The 26,294-nt window shown below is 41.5% G+C and overlaps 1 protein-coding gene across 9 annotated transcripts in view; it reads right to left on the bottom strand.

Annotated features, from left to right (window-relative positions):
- The window catches only part of NAV3 (neuron navigator 3), a 569,112-nt gene that overhangs the window by 383,574 nt on the left and 159,244 nt on the right, over nt 1–26,294 (bottom strand). For 3 of the 9 annotated variants that reach the window (XM_075932234.2, XM_006118493.5, XM_075932246.2), the window contains exon 1: nt 957–2,050. The exons of 1 other annotated variant lie outside the window; for it this stretch is intronic. In XM_075932234.2, the coding sequence (XP_075788349.2) occupies nt 957–1,199 (243 nt within the window). In that variant the 5' untranslated portion in view covers nt 1,200–2,050. Of the gene's footprint in view, nt 1–956; nt 2,052–26,294 lie in introns of those variants that run through there. 5 more of the 9 variants (XM_006118491.5, XM_075932267.2, XM_006118495.5 and 2 more) reach the window with 3 other exon arrangements.

Genomic DNA, 26,294 nt, shown 5'->3' with positions numbered 1-26,294 from the left:
GTATGTCTGCTGCCACTTCAATAGCTATGAAGCTGGACAAGTTTCTTTACAATAAAAATGAAGCCATTATAGAAATCTGTTTATAGAAATTGGTTTAACCTCAATGAGGTAATCAATGTCCAGAGATCAGCAGTATTGATAAAGAGAGGGAAAGGAAGCATGCAAACCTCTGCTTGTTCTATTCAGTTACATTACACGTAAATCCCTGGAATACTGTAGGTAAAGGATCCACAAAACTGCATGCTACTGACAAGAAGGGATTCAAAGGTACTGCTGTCCCCAAAATATAATATATAATTAAAATTACTGCAAAAAGGTTTCATTTGTTTTCCATCACAGTGAAATCAGAGGAAGAGGGTCAAGATACCTGGAAGAGGGTCTGGTAAGATAAGGCTATTTTACAGAAGTGAAAAAAGACAGGTAACATTTCACTGTTTTTTTCTGGTTCAGTGGTTCTGCAGCAAGTCTAGCCAGATCATTTGAAAATTGGACAGAACAATCAATGGGTTGTTTTTATTTTAAAGGCACCTCCCTTGGGGAATAAGTGTGGGTGTGGGAGCCCTTTTTAACATTGTAATATTACATAAAGCTGCCAAGTTTCAGTATTTTCTTAAGCACTGTCATGTGATAGTTCTGCTTATCTGGGTCTCAGCATGATTTTTATCACTGTGTGATATGACTCACCCTCACCAGAAGCTTGTCATGAAGGATCACTCCATTTGATATAATAAAATGTACATTTAAAAAAATATATCTATTCAAACACTAACAATGAGCCAAACACAGTTACATGTTAGTATATTGGCTATACAAAGTTATCACTTAACACAAACTAGTTCCTATTTTACACATGCGCTCCACATCCACTCCACCACTTGCTAGAGGCAGATAGCAGACTTTGCATAAGTAAATCAACACTTTAAGAGTTGAATCTGCAGGTAAAATTCAGAACTAACCTTACTATCTTCTGTCTCCTTGGTTTTGCCTTGAAGTGTATTCTTCTCTCCAAAATCACAGGTTGACTTTAATGTAAGCTGACAAGAAAGCATTGAGCTCTCTGCCCCAGTAAGCTCCAAAGACTTTGATGAATACTGCTGTGATCCAGTCGTGCCAAGATTTGGTATCGGAAGGGCAGTATGAACAGGCTTTGACCCTACAGCTGGCTGTCTTAGCTTTGAGGCAACCCCAAGTACAGGCATGGCTTCTATAAAAATATCTTCTTTCTGCCAAAGAAAATGCTTCTGACCTCAGTCTGGTAGACTCCAGCTTCAGTAATTCCAGAACAAATACTTTAAACAAAAGTAGCAGTCATCTTTAAAACAATACTACGACTTTTCATGAAGAGGCAAAACTTTCCTTCATCTCCCTCTCTCACACACACTGCTTAGTCAGTGGCTGTGTAAGACTAAACACTCCTTTGGGGCGTGAACTTTTCTTGAAGGTAACTGACACAAAGCTGCCTGTCTGGGATTTAAGAACTCATAAATTTGCTTTTTCTTCTCTCTGCAGCATTCCAGTTCTGTGCATTAAGTGAATGGGCTGGAGCGGGTCTGGAAGGAGGGGGGCAGAAAAAGAAGAAATCTCCTTGTACTCCAACTGTCAAAACAGCAGTGAGACCACAACACTGGAAACACAGACCTCTTCCTGATTACATAAATAACCAGCCCACATCTTAAAAAAAACAAAACCCTTTTTTTTAAAAAAAAAAAAAACAACTTGAATCTGAGAGGCAGCCAAGGCAAACAGCTGTTGGAAGAGTTTTTAGCCCGGAAACAATCTTTGCGATGAAGCTGTTTGTCTGATTCCTGCCTATTTTTCATTGCTGACAGCCATGAGCTACGGTGTTTCATTCCCTGTTCATCCCGTGAAATCAGGTTAAAATTGTGCAAGAGCGTGGCTAGCGACAGACGCTGAATCATAGCATGGGTAACGTCTGTCTCTGCTGTGAAAAATCCATACCAAAACAAAGGGCAGGATATAAGAAAGTCACAAGCATTGTTACGAGATTTAGTCAACACAATATTTTTTTTGTTAAAGTCATTTATTCAGTTTTAACACTTCCCATTCTAAAAATGTTTAAAGCTCCTTTCATAGATTTTATTTCTAAAGTAGAGTTTCAGTCCATCATTTGTTAAACTCCTCCTCCCACACACATACAAACCTTAGAATATCAAATCTTTTCCCACTTAGGAATGCCAGAAAAATGGAACAAGCTACAAAACCAGTCAAAGTAGACGAGACTTTCATAAAAAAGGACAGACAATATTACTTTATGGCATGGTCAAACCTAGGTGTAGATAGAAGTTGGCATGGAAATCAATTATGGACACAGATTCATGTCACTGTTGTCCATTGAAACACACTTCAGGCAGGCAGCACCATCAATTCTTTCTCAAAGTCTAGGGAATTCTATGCACATTAATCAGAATAGCAGAATAACAAGTATACATTTCCTCAAGTATCCATAGCAGGTGAGTTCCCTTAAAGTGTGACTAAGGACTGAAAAAAGCATCTGGGTAAAAAATAATACTATCTGACTCAAACTCCTTGTGTATGTTGAGTCATATTCACTGACAATATGGACAAAAATAAATCATTGATACTTTTTATTCCTGTTTATCTCTCCAGAACTGACTTTGTTGTCGGAGAACGATCAGGATGTCTAAAATTTCAAACAGAATTATTAACAAAATCCCAACTTCAGAATATTTATTACTAGTAACGATGCTCAAGTCAGAAAAAAGGAGAGTTTGACTTTCTGATCTCAATTAAATTTGCTGTGGTAGCAGTTAGAAAAGACATTTAAAAATATTAACTCAGCAAATTAGAAGGAGGACCCTTATACTGCATTTCTAGAGAATTACTTTTAATAATACAACTGCACTTAACGGTTATTTTATATTTTTTCTTCATTTACACAACTGTAGAATGATAAATAGGGCAATGATAAATAGCACTAGACCTGACAGAAATACCTAGAGAACACATTTTGCCAGGATGCAATCCAACCAAACTGGCTAGTGTGGAGGAATGGCAAATACATGGTAGTGTCCTCAAATATCCCCTTTTGCATGTTATCATCTCCAACAATGCCAGCTGGTAGCTATTCAGGTATACAGCATATGGAGATTTCCTTCTTTGCATCCAACATAAACATCTGATACATTCTTGTTGAAGAACACACCAGTGAGAAATTGACCTTTGGAACAATTTACCAAGGGTTATGGTGGATTCTCCATCACTGAAATTTTTAAATGAAGATTAGATTTTTTTTTCTAAAAGACATGCTCTAGGAATATTTTTTGAGGTGAGTATGTTCTAGGGTTTTGTGTCATATAAGACAAACAGGCCAGACTAGATTACCACAATGGTCCATTCTGTGCTTGGAACCTATGAATCTATATACTGAACTTCTCTGCTACAAGCAATGATCATAGATTCATAGAATCATAGAACACTAGAACTGGAAGGAACCCTGGAAGGTCATCGAGTCCAGGCCCTTGTCCTCACAGCAGTACCCAGTACAAGCTAGACCATCTGACATATGTCTATCTAACCTGCTCTTAAATATCTCCAGAGATGGAGATTCCACAACCTCCCTAGACAATTTATTCCAGTGTTTAACTACCCTGACAATTAAGAAGTTTTTCCTAATGTCCAACCTAAACCTCCCTTGCTGCAATTTAAGCCCATTGCTTCTTGTCCTATCCTCAGAGGCCAAGAAGAACAATTTTTCTCCCTCCTCCTTGTGACATCCTTTTAGATACTTGAAAACCGCTATCACGTTCCCTCTCAATCTTCTCTTTTCCAAACTAAACAAGCCCAGTTCTTTCAGTCTTTCCTCATAGCTCATGTTCTCTAGACTTTAATCATTCTTGTAGCTCTTCTCTGGACCTTCTCCAATTTCTCTACATCTTTATTGAAATGTGGTACCCATACTGGACACAATACTCCACTTGAGGTCTAATCAGTGCAGAGTAGAGCGGAAGAATGACTTCTTGTGTCTTGCTCACAACACTCCTGTTAATGCAACCCAGAATCATGTTTGCTTTTTTTGCTTTTTTTGCAACAGTGTCACACTGCTGACTCATATTTAGCTTGCGGTCTACTATGATCTCTAGATCTCTTTCTGAAGTCTGTTACTAGCACAATGATGCTAGCAGCATGTAATATTCTAGGTCCTTTTGTAGAGCTCAAAGAGTGAAGGTTCCTTGTATTGTCTTTTTAATCCTGAGACAACATAAAGGGTATGTGTGTAGCAGATTTTACGATCCTTCTACACAACTGATACAGTTAAAGCTGTACCCAGAAAGGCTTGTGAGATCTGCCATTTTGTCTTTGTGAGGCAGAAAATCCTGATGGGATTTTCAAAGGTTAGTCTAAAGCAATTTTTTGAAGTAATGGAGTTACATATTTTGGCAATCTTGCTATTCTCTGCTGAGGAGGAGAGATGTGATCATGATGGCTCCAGTCTCTTTCTGCAATTCACTTGCTTGACACAAAAACCCAAAGTAATCAGTAAGCAAATAATAGTAATGCATAGCTGGCAGGCTTTGGGGATAATGGTCTTTACTGGTAATAGGTTACTCTTTCAAAGTTTGTTTTAATTACATTACTGTTGTTGCTATTATGATGTTGCTTAATTGCCCCAATCAGATTAAGAGCTCCATTGTGCTAGGTGCTTCACAAATCTTGAAGGGTTTATAGTCTAATAAAGACAACATGCAGCAAGTGGATGTAAAGTCATTTGAAGGAATGAGTAAAGGAGGATCAGAGAGAGCTGTAATAAGAACATGCTTTTAGACAGGTTTGTTATGTAGACAGCAAGACAGTTACAGCTGGTTCATTTAAAAAAAATTCTAAATCAGAGATAAACAAACATGCAAATAAATTAAATATCTGACATCCCTACTGACCACCTTCCAAGCTGCTATTAGGTGTGTCTGCACTGTAGGACTTAACTCGAAACAAGCTATGTCAATTGGGTATCTTATTTCAAAATAGTTTATTTCAAAATAGGGAGCGTCTATATAGCATTTATTTTGAAATAGAGCACTCATCCTCCAACTTCCCTTATTCATCGTACAATGAGGGCTACAAGAGTCAGAGTAAGAAGTCCTCCAGCTTGGCAGTATTTTGACACTACTTTGAAATAACTGCCCCCTGTGTAGACACGCAGGGGTGGCTCGTGAATATAGGCTGACTCGGCGGTTGCTTAGGGCGCTGCCTTCAACGGGGTGCCCTAGGTTCCTGATGATGACGTCATGGGGCGCACAGGGCGCCCGATGATTATGTCACACCATTGATGGCCAAGCAGGCGGGGGCACCGATCGCGCGTTCTGCCTGGGGTGCCAGCTGCCACATCCGGCCTCAGGGCGCTTCTGTAGGCATGGACTAAGTTATTTCGGAATAGCGCTAGTTATTTTGGAATAGCGTTGCAGTGTAGACGTACCCTTACGGACTTCACAGTAAGCATGGGTCTTTAGAAAGGATAGGGAAGAATAAAAAGTAGGCTTTCCAGACAAGCTGGAGGAGGCACAGGAGAAAGTGCTTGTCTTCAAAGTGGGTAACCAGGTTATAGAAGTTAGTATTGCTGGTGGAGCTGAATGGGCAGAAGATAACAAAATAATAAACAAAATGATATGCAAAGCAGGGTTAGCTAGTAAAGGGACTTAAAAGAACAAGACCAAAAGCTTACATTTGATAAAGTAGCAAAAAATAGAGGAGGAACTCAAGAAGGGGAGCAAAGACAGAAAAGGGGGTTACCATAAATAAGACAAGAGGTGAAAAGGTTGATGAAAGATTTAGTGGTGTGGAGAGAGAGATACAGACATATCTTAGAGATTTGTGGAAAACAAATCTTAGAGATTTGTGGAAAAATAAGTGCCAGGACTTGAAAACAGTATGTATCTATGCATCTCATTAACAGGAGTCAAAGCTCAGCCCAGATTACAAGGTTGAGTGACATGAAGGATGATAGTGTTGTCAACAAGATGAAGACGTTGGAGAGTACAGATGACTTATTCCTTCCTGTGAATTGTATAGTACTAAGCACATTAAACTTAACAAGTAATAATTATTAACCATAACAATCTGTTTATACAGCCGTTGGCTAAAAGAACTAAAAAATTAACAGGCTAATCACATAGTTACAGTTCATGTCAACCTCAAAATGGTGTCATGTTTACCGTATAAGCATTACCAGACCAGCGAATAGCTGTCATATTTACTTCTTTCTTTAACAGTGTAAACAAATGTAAGAAATCTGAATAACCTCACACAAAGGTAAAGAAAAATATATTGGTAAGCTCTAGTAATTCTGGGGGGTAATTTCCTCACCCATCCCTAAATAGTAAAGAAAAAATGTTTAATGGGCAAACCACATTGAAAAGTGCAGTGTTTGCTTCGATGCAGCAAAACCCAGGTCCAGAAACAATATTTTTCCAGTTTGTTTTTTTATGCAAGAACTGTTAGGCCTCATACTTTTACATCCTCCCAAAAGTTGATGGCAATGCAGTGCTCATGGAATAATCTGGAAATGAGACTGATTGTAGAATGATAGCAGTTGTTGCAAAAATGCACAAGACAGTGTATGGAGGGAGGGTGGGAAGAGGTAATGAGATAATAGAGAGGGGAGGAAACGTCAAAATTAAGGAGATGAAAGACTTTCACTTCCTACAGATTAGGTTTACATTTTATTCATTACCATTGGAACATGCCTCTTATGGTAAATAGGACAAATCAGAGGTGCTGCTCAGAGGATTGAGAATCCTAGTCAAAATATATAAATCAAGGAAGGTCTTGGAGTCTGAGTCACTGGTGACTTTTCTTTTTGGACCTCAGAATACAGCAGGTATGCAACTCCAAATGTTCATACTTGAGGAAAGAGTCCACACAAATCTTTAAAAAAACAACAGCATGTATGCAGGAGAAGCAGATGCTGCAGTTTTTCAAAGATAATGTGATACTTTAATGGGAAAAACAGGATAAATTATATTATGACTAAGATCCTGAACTCAAAATGAACATATATAATATACTATTATCTCTATTACAGTAGCACTCAAAATGTGCAATGCCAGGGGCTTTCTGAAAATGTAGGAAGAGACATTCCCTCTCCCACGGAACTTGCATTCTAATGGTAGACCTGATACAATAACAATAGGTGGGGAAATAGGAAGTTGAGGGGGGCAATGAAAATGTATACAGTTATATAATAGTAACATTACTTCTTATATGTCTTCTGATATGTACAAAACTGCCCCAAGCTACCCCAAGACAAAGTAGTCCTTTTTCCTTATCATTTGACTGTGCTATCTGGCCCACTCCACCACTATTCAGTCTCTTTTCCCTGTTAAACGATTGGCAAGTCATCCTTCCAACATTCCACACCTCTGCCAGATAAACCACCACAGTACAACACTGCTGCACAAGTCTCCTTTCCCTCCACATCAGTTCGGACATCAGAGACTTAGAGGGCTGTGAAGTCTGCTCCCCTCTCTCTCTGCCTCCCCCAGCCCCCAAACATTTGCCAAATGCGATGCATGAATAGACAGTTGGTTATGTCTTTCATATCACAGGAAGAGGCAAGGATGAAGACACCTGCCCCAAGTGGTGCCAAGAGATTTACTTGATCCCTCTGCTGCTTAATCCTCCTCAGAGGGGTTGTTGGGGTCAAAACAGCTAAATGTCTCGGGTCCAGAAGCTATAAAGCCCTGGGTTATGTTGCTTCCCCTGCTTTGTCCCATTACTACAACAGCTGCGGCTATTGCTGATACAGTTGCTGGCTCTAAGCGGGCAAGACCCTCTCCTGAACATGTTTTGAATATGTTGACTGTTTTGTGCGTGCTATTATAGCAAAAGCTCACATCTTCCTCCTACTATAAACATCTGAATAAATATAGTTGTGGGAAATAATTTTTAATACTTTAATTAAAAGGCAACAGATAATATTAATGTATTAAAATGGTATTACCACTTATGTAATAAATCCAAGTAAATTGGGCTCAGATTTTTAAATAGATTTTTAAGATATGTTGAGGATGAATTAAACTTCTGACTGGTATGGTGTAAAAAAATCTGATTAACCAGACAATGATAAGATGAAAGTATTCACTCTTTTAGTTAAAATACTAAGATGATAAATCCTATAGTATTTCATTTTACAAAACAAATGTGGACTAATTTTGCTAAACAAAAGGTAGTATACAAAATGGATAGATTATTTATCAAATCAGATACTCTTTGTAATTATACTAAATTCAAAAGACTCAATTGTCTTCTGTAACAGCCTGGAATCTAAAGAGACGTGCAATGCAACCCATAGCTGCAGCCACAGAAAAAGGTGCATCCTGCTTCCTAAAGGAAATCCTGCTTTGTCAGTATACTGGAAGAAGTAGATTTTTTTTAAAGGGGACATTTATCATGTAGGGGTACCTGTACTATATTATCCTATGAACAATTTAACCCTTAAAGCACAAGTGGGTGATTTGGTCTTATGTTTGTTGGTGTGAAGGATTGTCATAGCCTCTTTTTTCTTTAGTCAGACATTGCAACTTTAAACTGAGGATTCCAAACCTCTTACACATAATCGAACATCACATTTCTGGGAGGTAGGTCAAACATTAAAATATTAATTTATCAAGAGGAATCACTATTTCCTTTTTGCTGGAGTGTTTTATGCTTTCAAGCTAACAGAAAGACACACAAGCTAAAATAGTCCCATAATCAGTCATTATTTCTCTGACTAGCCAATTAGCCCGTCGTAAGATGGGATTTTCAGGTCTTCTTTCCTGAATTCTCTCGCTCTGTCACTCTGTCTCTCTCTCTCTCTCCTCCTACTGCCTCCCCCCCTGCCCCCAGCTCTCCTCCGCCTCCTGCCTCTCTCTCCATCTCTTTCTTTCTCTTCTCCTCCTCCTGCCTCTTACTCTCCCTTTCTCTTCTCCTCCTCCTCCTGCCTCTCTCTCCCCTCCGTCTCTCCCCACCCCCCTTCCCCTTCCCTCCCGCCGTGGCACTTGGCTGAGTGTTGCCTGCTCAGCAGGGCTGCCGCAAGGGAGGGCGATGGGGCGGTGACGTACAGAGCCAGGGGGCGGAGCCGTGTACGTCACCGCCCTCCCTTCTCCTCTCACCCCAGGGGAGCCCAAACAGCCCCTTCCACTGCTGGCTCCCCTAGCGGCCCGGCTGAGGGGTGCAGCACTCAACTGAGTGCCACAGTGAGAGGGGAAGGGGGCGGTAACGTACACGGCCCTGCCCCCTGGCCGTGTACATCACCACCCTGCCGCCTTCCCCTCCCTCCGTGGCTGCTCAGCTGAGTGTTGCGCGCTCAGCCGTGCTGCCGTGGGGGAGGGTGGGCGGGGCGATGATGTACACGGCCAGGGGGTGGGGCTGTCTACGTCACCGCCCCCCCTCCCCTCTCCCATGGCAGCCCGGCTGAGAGGCGCACCACTCAGCGCTACGGCGGGAAGAGGAAGGGGGGGCTGTGACGTACACAGCCCTGCCCCCTGGCTGTGTACATCACCACCCTGTGCCCCTTCCTGTCCCACGGGGGATCAGTTGAGCGGCGCAGCGCCAGTGCCACTCAGCTGGGCTGCAGCCGGGGAGCAAGCAGCCATTTGGGGTCTGGCTGTGGCCACTGGCTGTACCCCCCCCTCGCCAGGTCTGCTTCCCACCCCCCTCCTCCCGTCCAGCCCCACGGCCCCCGATATCCCCCAGCTCTGCTTTCTGTCACCTCTTCCTGCCGGCCAGCACCACGGCCCCCCGGACACCCCTCACCTACCCTCTGCCAGTGCTGCTTCCCTCCCCCTTCCTCCGGGCCCCCCCATCCTCCCTTCCAGCCCCACAGCCCCCGATCCCCCACAGCTCTGCTTCCCGCCCCCTTCCGGCCAGCTCCGCCCCCCTTCCCCTCCCTGCATGGCACCCTGAGCCCCTTCCTCTCCCTCTGTGGCGCGCTGCGCCGTTCAGCTGAGTGGCGCTCCCTCCGGGCCCTGGCGTGGGAACAAGCGGCAGCAAGCGGCCCTTTGGAGTCTGCGCTCCCCACAGGGAGCGTGTGGGGAGTGCAGACCCCAAACAGCCGCTTGCCGCCCCGGGCCCAGCTAAGCAGCGCTCAGCCAGGCCCACCTGAGCACACCACGGAGGGAGAGGAAGGGAGGTAGGCACCACGGAGGGAGGGGAAAGGAGGCCAGCGCTGCTCAGGTGGGCCCAGCGGGAGTGCCACAGCACTCCACGGAGGGAGGGGAAGGAGGATGGGCGCCATGCAGGGAGGGGAAGGGGGCGGGGCTGGCCAGAACGGGGGGAAGCAGAGCTGGGGGGGATTGGGGGCTGTGGGGCTGGAGGGGAGGATGGGGGGGTGGAGGAAGAGGAGAGGGAAGCAGCGCTGGTGGGGAGGGGTGTCTGAGGGGTCGTGGGGCTGGCCGAACCACCACGGAGCGGGGGAAGGGGGCCGGGGCGCTGACATACACGGCCAGGGGGCGTGGCCGTGTACGTCAGCGTTTCAGACTCACAGACAATGGGCTACTATTTATATGATGATGTGCACTGAAGTTAATATTTTAAGTGTTTGGTCTAAAGTAATCAGGATTAAACACAATTTGATTGGGAAGCAAATAAAAACTGTTTCAAGACTGAACAAGGGCTAACAGCAACTGCATACACTCTGCTCTATTGACTGGACCATATGGACAGCTGGTAAAGCTTAATGAAAGCAGAAGTTTCACTTTTCAGGAGGAGGAAAAGAAAAATAATTGGATAAACCATTTCTTCCTTACTAAGCAGATGGAGCAAATGACAAGTGCAGAAGATTCAGAAACCTGCTGGTAATGCAACTAGTGATGAGCTAAATTCAAGAGATCTTTGAAATTCAGTTTGGATCAGCTGGTCAGAATAATTATTCAAAACACATCCTAAATCTTGGTTCTTCCTTCCTTCTCTGCCATCTTCCCCTTTGATTACTCTTTGAGCCATTGTCTCATAGGTCTTTTGTTTGACCTCTAGCAAGCATACTGACCTCTCAGCATCCCTTTCCCTGAACTCCAACAAATATCCTCTACCCCTTATCCTTTTTCTGTTTTTCCCAAATGGCTCTCTGCCTATGAAGGGATCTCTGAGGCTTGGTGGGGCTGTGCATGGCTGCTGATTTCAAATGTTGCTTACACTATATCAGAGATGTTCTAGAATACATAACGCTCGCCTTTGCCATAGATATTTTTAGTCTTTAAGATATTCTAACAAATTTCACCTGAAGGATGAAGCTTGTTAAGAAATCTGAAAAGGAAAGAAAGTATTCACCCATTCTTTTAAAACTTTAAAGAAAAGTTTGAATTTCATTTTGGACTGAGTTTCAAATTTTAATAGCCCCAATAAATTGGTTTGATCCCTATTTTTCCCTCATCATAACTGTTCCCAGGAAAGGTTCCCCTACACCAAAGATTGCTAATGAAGGTAACTATAAATCCTAAAAACACCTACCTCACTTATTTTGTAATACTAAGGAAATGTTTAACTCCTAATTAGGAGGGCAAGAACCTAGTAATATCTAGAAGGTTAATCAAAGCAATGCTTTGAATCAGCATGTGTGAACTGTTTAGACTTCTGATCCAAATTTTCATTACAAAATAAACATACTGCAAAATTCTCTAATGCACTGAAAAAAATGACCTATCAGTATAAAGGAATAGAGACTAAACTGGAATTTTTTGATTATCTGCTATCAAGTAGCTGGCAGAATGGTAAACTCATGCTTTCATCTGTGGGAAAGGGAACATTTACTCCTAATAATACTGGCTCAAATGTACTTGCTGCTGATCAATTTTTGTTCCTATGAGTTGGGTAGAGAGTTTCAAAATCACAGCTATGCTGGAATTCACTTCTGGATTGAAGTAAAAAAAAAACCTCCTCCATAAGGTTCCCATTGGTCTTTTAAAAGAAACAGAAACATCTGTTATAGTCATGAGAAAACTCTTGGCCAAGTTCGGCAAGAACAGTGTGAGAGACTTTGAAGTCAATCAGCTCTGCTATCACCAACAGATAGCCTTATAGTCAATGGAAATTACTGCATAGAAAGTTTGGGAGATATGGAGAAAACTTGCACTGCCAAAAGTGTATATAAAGTACAGCCAGAAAAAAATTACAGTAATTTTATTTAGTGAAGATGGGTTGTGTTGAGAGTTTAGTATAACTAGTTTTCACAGAGGGCATATAGAACTCTGCATAAAATAAGTATGACTAGACATTCAGGGCTAGATTTTTCATATTAGGCCCTGTACAAGGGGTAGAGGGTGAGTCATAGTATTCTGAATTAGCAGTTTGAGTCACATTCTATCTCTTGCTTTCTTCTTGAGCCTGGGAATGGAAATTTGATGCTGGCCTATAGAAGCAACAAATCATAATACCTTCTACATCAGCACAGCTTCCCAGGCTCCACCCATTTTTCACCCATGAACCAGGTCTCCAGAGAGAGAGAGAGAGAGTAAGCAGACACACATCACCTGTTTCCACCTTCATAACTGGATCCAAGGTCTAGAAAGCCCCTATAGAAAGCCCTTTTATATCTCATCTGTGTGGGCACAGTCACAATCTAATCCTCAGGAACTATGTTATTTCTATTCCATTTACTGGATGTGTCTCCCATTCAGTCCAACTAATTCTGTTACCAAACAAACCTTCCTCCAATATAACGTTATTTTTTGTAAAGTGCTATTTTAAAAAAATCCTATCCCTTATCTCCTGTGTTCCACATTGACTGAAGAGCTGTATTGGCAGTTAACTTGCAGCACTTCCTGAAAACAAACACAGGCATAGCTCAGTTTATAGCACAAAAAAACCCTCCTGGATGTCTGCAAATGAGCTGTTCTGAGCCCTCTATGAAGGGCTGCTCAGTTTTGAACAATACTGCTAATGCTTAAAAGACATTTTAGATGTCTAATAGGCTTTAATGTTCAGGAACACTTTGGCTATATTTTCACTTTCATACCATGGTGTGTGTTCTTCATTAAGATAGCTAACTTGAGATATCTGTATTTCAACATACAATCCTAGTGGAGACCAAGAACTGTATTTGGTCATGTACATTAAGACAATCCCAGGCAGGGGGTGTAGCAAACTATCTTCATGGAGATAAAAACGACACTAGCGTCTCTCAAGTGTAAGTATATATCAAAGCAGTTCTCTCAGGTTAGCTATCTCTGTAACAATACATCTGGTTTTTACAATCAGGACAAAATAAAATAAGTAAGCCAAGTAATGCATTATCTGACACCTGACTTAGCTAACAAAACCATAGGGAAAAACTGTTTAAGAAAACCATTGTGTCATGAACTGTCCAGGGAAAAGCTCAACCGTGTTCTTGCTCCTGAATGAATGAGCTCTATTTAACCCTCCTCTATTTCAAGTGAAAATAGGCCTAGTACATAGAGTGTGAAATATCAGCTTCCTGCCTGTATCTTAAGAACAGAAGAATGGCCATATTGGGTCAGACCAAAAATCCATCTAGCCCTGTATCCTGTCTTCTGACAGTGGCCAATCTACATGCCCCCAGAGGGAATGAACAGAACACATAATCAAGCAATCCCAACCCTGTCACGAAGGGCATCATTTTGGAAAGGTGGAGGGGAGGCAGCAGCCGTGCACTCTGCCATGTGGCTTGCTTTTCATCCCATTCTCCAGATGCTAATGGAGTGAGGGGAAAGTGCTTGCAATCCATGCTTGCCTCTCACACCTGGCTGGTGAAGGGAATTCATCAGCCAGGTGTGAGAGGCATGCACAGATTGCAAGCACTTTCCCCTCAATCTGTTAGCACCTGGGGAATGGGATGAAAAGCAAGCCACATCCTGGAGTGCATGGCTGCTGCCCCCCTACCCTCCTGAAATGACACCCTGGCCTGTCACCCATTCCCAGGCTCTGACAGAGGCTAGAGACACCATCATTCCTACCAATAGTCTTTTTCAGCATGTGAATATTTCCTATAATTAGTCCTGAATGCATGTTTTATACCATTTTCTTTTGTTTTTGGAGTGCATCTGGAATGTTGGCAACAACAATTTGCATGATTCTGCATATCCCCATCAAAACAAGATGTTTTAGTCTCAAACTTCCCAATTTTAAAACAGCACTTTTTTAAATAGGTGGCTAAAGTTCCAAACACCTTACATTTATTTTAGACTCATGCCTTTTGTCAATCTTAATAGAAACTGAAATGATTATCAAAATAGCAGGTTTTCCGAGGTAAACTCAACAGATTTCTCTTTTCTCTCTGCATATATTCCTACACACGCACATGCACACATATATCATGTATAAAATGCACCTGGTTTGTTTTTATTTTTTTCACACAAAAAAAGAGCCCTCAGGAGCACACAGCTGTCAGAAGTAAGTTCAGATCCTGCAGATGTTAGTTGCTTCCTTCCTGTTGCCCATCATACTATTTAGATATATTACCTTGCTGATGCAGCAGGCACAAAAAGAAGGCTATGGTTATTTATTACACTAGACTTACCTTCAAGCTCAAGAAAAGTGTAGGATGAGAGACAAATGGCAAAACTTCTCCACCAGCTTACATCCATCAGCTAAGCTTTTAGAACTGAAACACATAACAAACATATGGCAGCCATAAAGGCTACATCAATGTGCACAAATATGAAAAAAACACACCAAAATAATCTTTTTTCACCTATCGTAAGGTGGGACAACCCATGAACAAAGCCTGCCAATACCAAAACCAGAAGAAAGATGAAGCAGCCAGTTAGAGACTGCATCTGGCGAAAATGATAGTAACTGTTCTATGAAGATCAGCTAATGCAAACTTACAGCCACCACTGAACATATTAACAGTGGTATATTGTTTGCAGTGAAGAAAGCAGATGAGAGCTAGATGCTAGTATCATTGTTAAAAACTTGTGGCATCACAGTCAGTAATGTGATTGTTTAATTTGGAGAGAGAGATGGTGAATGCTGGTTAAGCTGAATAAAGTGAAACTTTATTAAACCCTGTGCACTGTTCTGTCCATTTGGCTGAGTTGCTCTAGCCCAAATTGCTGCTCCACTGGTACCTCATCAATAAAAGTCCCTGTTCTGACTCCAGTTCCACCGATCATACTGTTTCCCTCATGATACAGCTTCCCTATTTCAAAAACATGTTCATATAAACATTAAGAGCACGTAATTGATGTCCGTTTGGTCCAAAGTTGCTACCATATAACCCAGTTGAAGTATCATCTATGTTACAGAGAAAGGTGGTTCTGTAGTCTTTGAGATAGTTTGGCATTCTCAACAGGTGGCCACACTTAGAGCAACCTCTCTCTGTCTTCCAGGCATCTGTTGCTGAATCTAGCACACTCTCTTTCTGTCTGTTTCTTCACTTGGGGTTGACCTCCTCTCTGCCTCTCCATTTTTTGAAAATCTGTATAGTCTCTCTCTAACTTGGTAATAGAGTTTCATTCTGCCAGCAGTTATCAAATAAATAGTAGATGTCATGTCCTTCTATCAAAGAATCCAGGCCATGAAGTGACATCATTTAGCCCAATAACAGACTCTAGTGGAATCTTTTCTACTTTAGTTAAGGATTTCCTGGACAGGGGAGGAACATGAGCACTCCATGTCGAAAGTCCATCTAAACACCAAGCCATAAGGTAGTGTAAGCCTGGGTTGTCACGTTTGATCTTCCCTTCAGCCTGAGTTATGAGATCCTGAAATGGGCAAATGAGTGTGAGTTCTGCAAAGCAAAATTGTCCGGGCCAGTGTGGTGCTAAGAGGGTAGCTCTAGGTAGGTTAGTCATGACAGATCTTCCAGGTAACTTGTGATAGTAGAGGGCTAGGAGGAAAGGTGTATTTGAGGCTGTCCATCCAGGAGATCATCACCCTAATAATCGGGGTCTATGGCTTTCCTAGAGCAATACATGGGGAACTACCGGTTGGCAGAGCTACATGCTACCTGGCACATCCCCAGGCGGCAGATAAGAGGGTGCCTCTTTTCAGAGTTTTGCTGCAAAATAAGTGCGCTTTGTCGTGTGAATATGCAGCCGCGGATCAGCAGCAGCAACATTACTAGGGTGTGATGGGACATAAAGCGGTATCCAATGCTCTGACTAAAAGTCACAAGTGTCCAATGACGATGTTGTGACATGGCGAGTGTAGCCTGCCGTTAAATAAGGCTGCCCTTCCCCCTTACTCTGCTGGTTGAGGTCTGGGATGCTTGGGTCTCTGGTTTACTTTGGATAATCTGATTGGCGTATGAACCATGATTGGTCACGGGCATCCAAGGGATAGTGACTCCTTATGTCACCTCAGGGAAGAGAAGCCTGACAGAAAATTCCCCACTGCCTTGTGGATAGGTTTGGGAAATCCAAAAGCTATGGGAGTAAACCCAGACAGATAATCCGGAGCAGAGACCCTAAGGCAGTCCACAGAAAACATCTCAACTCCATTAAATTTACACGTGCGTATCACAGTGCAGATTGTGACACTGATCACCATTGATTATCAGTAAAGTGAAAATTGCTCCAAAGAAACTCCATATGTCAAAGGATTGAAGAAAACCAAAGGTTAACACCTTCAGTACTAGAGATGCACTGAAATGCTCTGTCTTTGCGGAAGAATTCACTCGCAAAATGGAAGACAAACCTGTCCAGCAGTCTGTTGACAAGACATGGTCCATGCTGAGTGCTGCAATATATGAATGTGCCACATCTGCCTTTGTAATACAGAAATTTTCCAACAAAGACTGGATTGATGAAAACGTTGATATTCTCAGGTCTCTTCTTGAAGAAAAAAACAAGGCTTTTCTGAACAACTTAAAGAATCCATTGCAAAGTTGAAGAGATCAGCTCCGCCATACAAGATCTGTTCTTCAGACAGAATCCAGGCGGTGTGCAAACAAGTATTGGGCCGATCTGTGTTCTGGAATTCAAAAAGCATTCGATATGGGTGACCTGAAAACCATGTATTATGGACTGAAGAAAGCACTTGGACCAAACTTTATCAAAGTTGCTCCACTGAAACATCTAAATGGACAGGTGAGTACAGATAAAAACCAACAGATGTCCTAATGGGTGGAACACTACTCAAGTCTTTACTCCCAGGAGCGTACGATCCATCCTGAACTTAATACCCTCATTCTAACTCTTCCAGAAATGTTAGAGCTAGATGTAGAGCCTACAGTGTAAGAGCTTTCCCAAGTACTTGATGCTCTCTCCAGTGGAAAAGCACCAGGTAACGATGGGATTCCAGCTGAAGTCCGGAAGGCTAACAAGGCTGTCCTCATCCTCTTCTTCTATGGGGACTTACTTATAAAATGTTGGCGAGTGGGAGTGGTCCCTCATGATATGAGGGACGCAAACATCATTTCTCTCTATAAAAACAAAGGTGATAACGGGGACTGTAACAACTACAGAGGCATCTCTTTGCTAAGCATTACAGGTAAAGCATTTGCCCATGTCATTTTTAATTGTCTGCAAAAATTCGCAGATTGAGTCTATCCAGAAACATAGTGTGGCTTCAGGGCTGGCAGGATATGAATTTTTTCTCTTCAACAACTACAAGAAAAATGCTGAGAGCAAGGAAAGCCGCTGTTTATAGCATTTGTGGACTTCGCAAAGGCGTTTAATACTGTCAGTAGATCAGGACTGTACAAAGTGTTAACTAAGATTGGCTGACCACCAACTCTACTCAAGCTCATAATATCTTTTCATGAAGATATGAAAGCAACAGTGTACTATGATGGATCTACATCTGAACCCTTTGTGGTGAAGAGTGGAGTCAAACAGGGATGTGTCCTTGCTCCTACCTTCTTTGGTATATTCTTCTCAGTCCATTTAATTGTACATTTCTAAACTCACACAGTGATGTATTTCTCCATACAAGGTTAGATGGTTCTCTTTACAACCTAACGTGACTCAAGGCTAAAACTCAGGTCAAGAAAGTTCTCATTAGAGAACTCCAATTCGCAGATGATGCAGCGCTTGTCACACATAATGAAGACACGCTACAGGTACTGATGGATTTTCTGTCCAGAGTTAGTAAACTGTTCTCTCTCGACATAAGTGTAAAGAAAACTATTGTGTTTGCTCAAGGTGTATCTCAACCACCCAAGGTCATTCTGAATGACAGTCCATTAGAGGTGCTTCAACAATTCTCTTACCTGGGTCTATTGTCACCACAAATCTCTCCATGGACGAAGAAACGAACATCAGAATTGGGAAGGCAGCCACAACATTTGGCAGACTTATGAAATGAACATGGAATAATCCCAAACTGACATTGAAAACAAAGATACTGATATACCAAACATGCATATTAAGTGTCTTGCTTTATGGATCTGAGATCTGGACTACCTACTTGTGCCAAGAGAAAAAAATGAGTGGTTTCCACCTTTGCTGCCTTCACAGAATCATGACTATTAAAGTGGCAAGACAAAGTTTCAAATGTAGATGTCCTATCAAGAGCGGGAATACCCAGTCTCATTGCGATCCTTAACAACAGAAGACTCCGGTGGCTTGGCCGTGTGAGGAGAATGAGTGATAAACACCTTCCCAAAGAAATCCTCTTTGGTGAACTAACAAGTGGATCAAGGGCAAGAGGAAGGCCAAAGTTAAGATTCAAGGATATATGTAAAAACACTATGAAAAGATTTAATATCAATCCAAGCTCTTGGGAATCTACAACATCAGATCGCAACACCTGGCGACAATTATTACAACAGGGCACGTAATTTTTTGATAGGACCTGTGCAAGTCATGCAAAAGAACTCCTCCTCAGAAGGAAAAAGTCTCAGACTCATGAAAACGGAAGTAGACTGGCATGTAGCTATTGTAATCGACAGTGCAAATCCAATATTGGACGCATAATCCATGAAAGAAGTTGCAGATACAGGCACAACTCATGGATTATCACTGCCGCTGCTTACCACCGTCTCTTGAGTCAAATGGGCCATATATACATGGGGAGCTACCTATTCATCTGGTATGAAAAGAGATCTCATTGTGCAAAACTGATGGCTAGAACTATGCCATGTATCTCCCACTGATGAGGCCTGTAAATCGTAAGCAGTTTCATATACACCAATTCTAAGCCTGATGGCTTCCAGGCAAAGGGGATGAGATCTCTCTCCTCCATATTTATTTATACAGATTACTGTAGTGATATTTTATGACATTACTTGTACATCAGTCCTGGGTAAACTCTGTGATACTGTGCATATGCAGATTTTATGGGTCTGTACAATATTTTTCTTTTCAGAAAATACATTTTGCCTGAGAGTTGCTGAAGTTATTTCTTTTGCCCACCAGGGGATGTTGTGGCATGAGATAGGCATTGGCCACTCACATGCAAAAGAAGCCTAATTGCGTATTCAGAGGAGAAGAAGCTGCATTCCTTAGTATGCCCTCCCTGTGGGGCAAGATAAAGAGGCCTGGGATATGTGGGGCATGGACTGCATGGAGCACATGGGACTGCTGTGAGGGTCACAGACTAGGACTCAAGAAAGGGCGAGACAGACTGAGGCAGACAGACTCACTGAAAGAGAGTGGGGTTACAGGGCCACATGGAGACAGGGAAAAGGAGGATGCAGGAGAAAATGGGGATGGTGCAGGGACACATGGGGAAAGGAGTAAGTATGCAGTATATGTGTCTGAAAGAAAGGGGCTAAGAGTCAGTCAGGGTCTGTGTGGAGAGGCTCCCCAACTTCCGAACAATCCCTTCCAAAAAATACAAACTGTTTCATACGTTTCCCCCCACCCGCTCCCCCGCTGTGGCCAATAACCCTTCAGGTTGACTCAAAGCTTCTTCCCAGCCATTACTTCTCTCTCCTTCAGTTCCTCCATTACTCCTGCCTCCTCCAAGACTTTGCACTGCTTCTGAGGAGTGCAGGAAATATGTTTCTGTGTTGTAGCTTACATGAATTATTACTCAAACATCAGTATTAATCTGACTAGAAAGAATTGTGTCAGAAACGTTTCCAGAATCTTTTATGTCATCTCAATTGTTATAGATATACTTGCTGACAGATATTTTGAAATAAATTACCAAAATAATTGAAATTCATATAGTTACATTGCATTTATTTTGACAAATAAAGTATGCAGAATTTTAACATATTGTGGGTATAATTTTTAATTTTTTAGCGCAGAATTCTCACAGGGGCAAATCCAACACAGGAATGCTGCAGTAAGTAAAGGGGTGAAAGGAAGCCTTTGAACGCAAACTGTATTACTCTCAGTTCCAGTAAGTTTGTGTGTTGCCTGTCTTCTATTGGGGTCAATGACTGGAGCCACGAGTCCCTTCCCATGACAAGTCCTGAGACCGTACGTCTGGATGTTGTATCTGTGACATCTACTGCAACCTGGAGGCCTAATTTTGTTACTAACATTCCCTCAGCCAGGGAACCTGGAACAACTACTCTGCACTTCTAGTGAGTGATGGTGGATTTATATCATAGTAGCTAAGACCAGAATTTGGCCTCCAGCTGTACTGTAAGTATACACTAGGTTAGGATTCCAAGTCCCCAGCACATATCTGAGTGCCACACTTACTCACTGAGGCCCTCTCTTCTCCTTTGACTTATTCTTTTCATTGTCATTAGATATTCCTGGGATTTTCAAATACAAATCATAATTGGAAATGTGTGTTTTCAAAATCAAGTAAAAAAATCTGATGATTGGAAATGTAAATATTAGAAGAGATATTTTCAGAGAAAGGGTTGGGGCAATAGTTAGTTTTTGAAAATGCCATTTTATATTGTTTAAGCAGACGGTACCTGTAAAATAAGGCCACCTAATTCCTTCCGCTTCTACACTATAGAACACGGTACATGTTTTTTAATAATGTATGGAATGATGTCTGTTTGCCTCGTAGACAGATCACCAATAGAGTGATATAATGTGTGCACACTGTAAACATTTCTGTGTTAATAGATATAAAAACATTACATATTGGTTTCTACAAATACACATTTTAACAAAACAATATTTGTTTAATTATAGTCTTTCACTCACTGGTATGCCTGGTAGAAATCCAATTAATTCTAAAGCAGTTCAATCAGGAATAAAATATCCTTTACATTTTATGTCACTTATTTGTCAAGTTTAACTGGCCCCAAAATTGAGTCTTCTTCATATAAAATTTTCAGTTTACAGATTTTCTTCTTTGTCACTTTGCAGAATAATGTGAATTACATTACCTCTCAGTTTTCTATTCTTGGGAGCCAGGGAGGGTCAATGAAATCTGCATGAGCACACAAGCAATCTAAATGAACTCAACCCTCTCCATTTGTCATTGACAATGCTGCAGAAATTGAAATTGAAAAATGCCTACTAGGTTGTCTGGTCCACCCTCCTTCTGAGATGGCTCGATTGATTTTCTTGGAGCTGAGATTTCAAGATTGCTCAGTCTCCCCTCTCCTCCCTCCAATACTTTATCCTGGAAAGCTGGTTTTATATAAAAACATGCAGCGGGAGACTTTGCAAATAGAAATAGTCATTTTAGAGCAGACAACATGGGTGAGGGAAATATCTTTTATAGATCCAACTTCTGTTGGTGAGAGAGATAAGCAGGTTAAACTTTGAACTTATCATCTTTGTCAGTATCCATTTAACTCTCATCTTTTTGGATCATGTCCTCAGTTTGGTTTAAATGTCTCTAATGATGCCTGTTCTACACCAGCTGAGAATCTGGCCCATTATTTTTAGATTTACACAGTACTTTAAATAGCACACAACAATGGGTGAGTCAAATCTTGCAGACTTTAAGCAATCCTTATTCAGGTAAAGACCCCACTAACAGTTCTGGCTTTAAAATGATTAATTGTTCATAAGTTTTGATGGAGGCTATAGATCCTGTTCATCTCTTGCTGGACTCAAGAGTCTCTCCACTGATTCTGACGGTTGTTGCACGATTGTTTTGGGCGGGGGGAGGGAGAATATATTTGAAATTTATGGGCAGCAGTTTAATATAATTTCAATAAGCAGTGAATCATCTGGGAACTTTAGGACCTTATGGGTATTTGCTTAAATGGGCAGCTTTGGCCCAGGCTATTCAGCATTTCTTATGTAAGGTCTTTGAAACAGCTCTGGCTCAGCCTGAAGCTGCTCTGAACTGAGCTGAGAAATTAGCAAGGTTTTCTAATATTATTTAAATTCTCTTACTCTAGTTAGAGCCACGTAGTAATCAAAACTCTTTTGTGAGAGGAATATAAACATATAAAGGGCAGTGGTCTACATGAAAACTGGAAGTTGCTCACCACCATTGCTGCTTCTGAGCAATACACTGAACATGCTACTGTGGGCAAAATCATGAAAGGTCTCAAACCTTAAAGCCTCAGATGTTTTTAGGTGATATTAAATACATGTGAACATATTACAGTATTTCCACCTTTTCCTTGCATGCATCTCCTGGAGGGCAGCCCTTTCTACCATGAGTGATACACACAAACTGAACACCACTTTTATTCACAAACTCCAGCTAACTCTCCCCCTCCAAAAAGAAAAAAAAAGCAACCCAAAAAACAACTCCAATCAAAGTTTCTACCTCAGAAAAGGAAAAGTGCCAGAAACTCTGTGAGAGTCGACAGATGTTGCTACTGATTTTACATGAAAGATACTCAGATACTACAGTGATAGGTGTCTGCATACATCCCTAAGTATTAGCATCATTCTTTAACTGAATTACTTTAGCACCTGGGAGCTCTGGCTATAAACCAGCTATAAATAGTGGAAAGTAACAGAATAAAAGATAAGGTAAGCAAGGTAAGCAAGCCCAGTGACAGAAGGGAGAAAGGGGGCAACTGTCCCAGTGTTTGGTGATTCAAAAAGACCTAGGGATCCCAGCTGCCACCACTGCTTCTGCAGCAGCACCTGGAGACCCGGGCCTTTTAAATCACTGCTGGAATGCCATGCAGCATGCTCCAGAGCCCTGCATGGCATGCTGCAGGTGGCTCTGAGGACTAGGTAGGATGTGCCACAGTCCGGGTGGCACTCAGAGTTGGCTGTCTCTGTCCTCACTCCTTCTTCCTGGGGCCCAGTCCCTTCCGGGACCACCAACCCCGACCCCGCATACACACTTTGCCCAGGGACTCAGGAGGCTGTTGGCTCCCCTAAAGGTAAGTAATAAGGCAAGACCCAAAAGATGGATACAAACAAGGAAGTGCAAGGAAACAATGAGACAATACCGGTAAGCTTGATGGGCAGTGGTCTCAGCACACCAGGGGCCTAACTGTTGTCGATATTTTTTCTAGTCATCACAGCAAAGGAGAGTTTGAAGGAGGGATTTGGATGTGGCTAGTGAAGCAACTTTGTAGAGAGTGCTGTCCAATGAAAAGGGGCAACATGGGAAACAGCTTGTTTGAAAATTTCACAAATAGATGATGAAGGACGGCATTATGGCCTGCTTGGAGATGACAGTTAACCTCTCAATAGTGAGTGAAGATGATAGGTAGGATAGGGACATGTTATGTAGGGCTTTCAAAGTGACATCAAGCCCCTTATGTTTGATGCCATTGAGAAGAGGAGGCCAGTGGATGAATGCAAAGAGAGTGTTTAAAGTAATGAGGTAAGAACATTATTTTTGTTGCCACATTCTGAATAGATACAAGCAGAGCAAGACTGCATTTGTTAAGGCCTCAGCAAAGGATGTTGCTAACTGATAGAGCTGTTTACGCAATTTTCATTAGGGATGCGAAAGTGTAACCATATAATTTGGATAATCGAAAAACCTGGGCTCATCACTTAATGTTCACGGTTACATGCAGTCTCCCGGTAGAGATGTGGAGCCAATTTAAAAGCCAGCACCCAGCGTGCATTGGCTTCCAGGGAGCTACTTGTTATTTCTCTCTGCTGCTTCTAATACAGGGGCAGCAGCACCACGGGGCAGGTGGGACCTGGTGTGCATGTTTTGCTGCTTCTGATACAGAGGCAGCAATAGAGAGTGGCCACAGATGTGCTCTGATGTTCTAGGTGACCAGGTAGTTGAGTGTTTGCATGTGGAGTGATGGTAACATCGGACAGGAGCTGGTACATGCAGAGAGCTGGCTTAAAAGCAGACTCCCCGTGCATAGCAGCTCCCAGGGAACCAACTGCTGCCTCACATGTAACTCTGAGATCAGAGGGGGAAGAGATGCTGGCTTTCTGGAGCAAAGGAGGAAACTAGTCTGGTGTTCCCATCACTCCACATGCACACATTCAACTACCTGGTCACCTGCTGGAACATCAGAGCACATGGTGGCCTCCTATGGGAAGGTGGAGGGCCAAAGCCTAGCAGAGGAGTTTTTTTGATTATTTCTCCCCAACAAAGCTGCCCAATCTAGATCTGAAGTAGTGAAGATGGTGCAAGAGCCTAACTCATAAAAAAAACGTATATAAGGAATCATGACCACTCAATAGGCCACAACTTCTAGAGGAAAGAACAGGACCAGGGGCTTATTTTTAAGCATAGAATGATAATTATATAGACTCCAACCTCATTATAATGTAGCTGACTTACACTGAAAATGCAGAATGACCTGATGAAAATTTCCTGAAGAGGAAAGAGGAGAATTTTTTTATACTTTTGTTAAAGACATTGGCTATGGATGTGACTAGCCACAACCTAAAATATTTAGAGGAAAAGATAAAGTTCTCCATTTCCCCTTCATGACCAAATGTTTCTCTACTGATTTACTGACAATGAGTAAATAGCAGTACTGTACTGTTATTCTTATGAACAGGGGTATTTATGAATCATGGCTTGGATGCCAAAGTACTTTCATCACTACTCATTCTACTGTCTCTCATCTGATCAATGTAGGAAAAAATCTATATTACTGCGCATACCCCATGACTTTACCCTAGTCAGAAATCCTATGACTAAAGCTACATTCTAACCCACCTAAAGCCTTTAATAACAGATTTGAAACACACCCTATAACTAGTATAATCCTAGATTAAAATTAATTCTTGGTTTTGTTTTTCTTTAAAAAAAAAAAAAAAAAACCTTACTTCTTTGCTCTTGGGAAGCCTGATGCTAAACCCAAAGTTTCATTAATAATAAGTTATTAAAGAGGCAAGCTGAAAGTTACCAGGCTGTTTTCTGCATTTAACACAAGGCAATTCTTGTTAAATATGGATATTGTAAATTTAAATCACATCCAATGTGTAAGTTATTGCATGTAAAAAATTAGAATTATTTTTTACATCTGGTCAAATGAGATCAGATAAAGTAAAAAACGAACAGAACGTATATGTTATATTCAAATACCAGTAGCACATGAACAGCTTTGAACTGGATATTCAATAAGTTCCTAAGGGATAGATTCTGAAGCTCTCCAGCACACACAATTCTAATTTAAACAAAAAGACTTCAAAAGGGATGCAAAGTGAGGTCTTAAACTCACATAATGGAGATCCAATCCAGTTCTCAGCCATAACAATGCAACTTTAAATCAATGAGAATTGCAAATACATTATAATAGGGCAGAAGGAAGCCCATTAGCCATGCTTTGAAATAGAAGTAGTAAGAAAGATGCCTGAACATAATACTAAAACATCTCATGTTATGAGAGTTCTGAAATAATTACATAATTCACAACTGCTAGTATAAATTTAATTACTTAATTGGGCTATCATAAAGCTAGAAAAATTATGAATGAAACAATACATTTTCCATCCCCAAGAAAAAAACAAGACTTCTCTGTTATTTTTATATCATGGCCAAACTCCTTTAATCTAATTTTGAAGCCACACAGATGTCTGAATTCAAAAGTTTGATTTGGGTTTATCAAGGAGAGATTGTAAAAATTCAGACGAAAGGTGGCAACTGAAAAAAAAATTAAAATAAAACAAAAGTTAGGAAATAGAGAAGATAGCAGACAGCAAAAATACTGCATTCAGAGACATTTGTGAAAAGGGGAGTAAACAGGAGGAGATGGAAAATGAAAACATGTTTTAATATGTTGTCTATGTAATGCTGAAGTTGGGAAAGCAACAGTTCAGACTGAAAATTCTTTATTATAAACATCTTCCCCTCATGGATTATGATTTAAAATCCTTTTGAAACTCTGCAAAGTCACAACATCGCCCTCTTTCAAATTCTTCTTGAAAACTCACCTGTCATGATGTTTACATAACAGTTAATATTGAGTAGGCAACAGGTGTGCAACAACTGCTGCTTATCACGGTAACCATAATTTCCTCACTGTATCTTTTTCTCTCCATAACTGTTACATCTGTGACAGAGTGGAACATGTCTGTACCAAATTATGAGCTCCATTTTGCATTATGTGTTCAACAGATGTCTAAACATGACCATGGTAAGCCTACTGAATTGTATTGAAGAAAGCT

Source organism: Pelodiscus sinensis, chromosome 1, assembly GCF_052426305.1.
Source record: "Pelodiscus sinensis isolate ZL-2025 chromosome 1, ASM5242630v1, whole genome shotgun sequence".
Lineage (NCBI taxonomy): Eukaryota > Metazoa > Chordata > Testudines > Trionychidae > Pelodiscus > Pelodiscus sinensis.
Note: the sequence above shows the minus strand (reverse complement) of the source record. Positions and strands in the feature narration are given on the sequence as shown.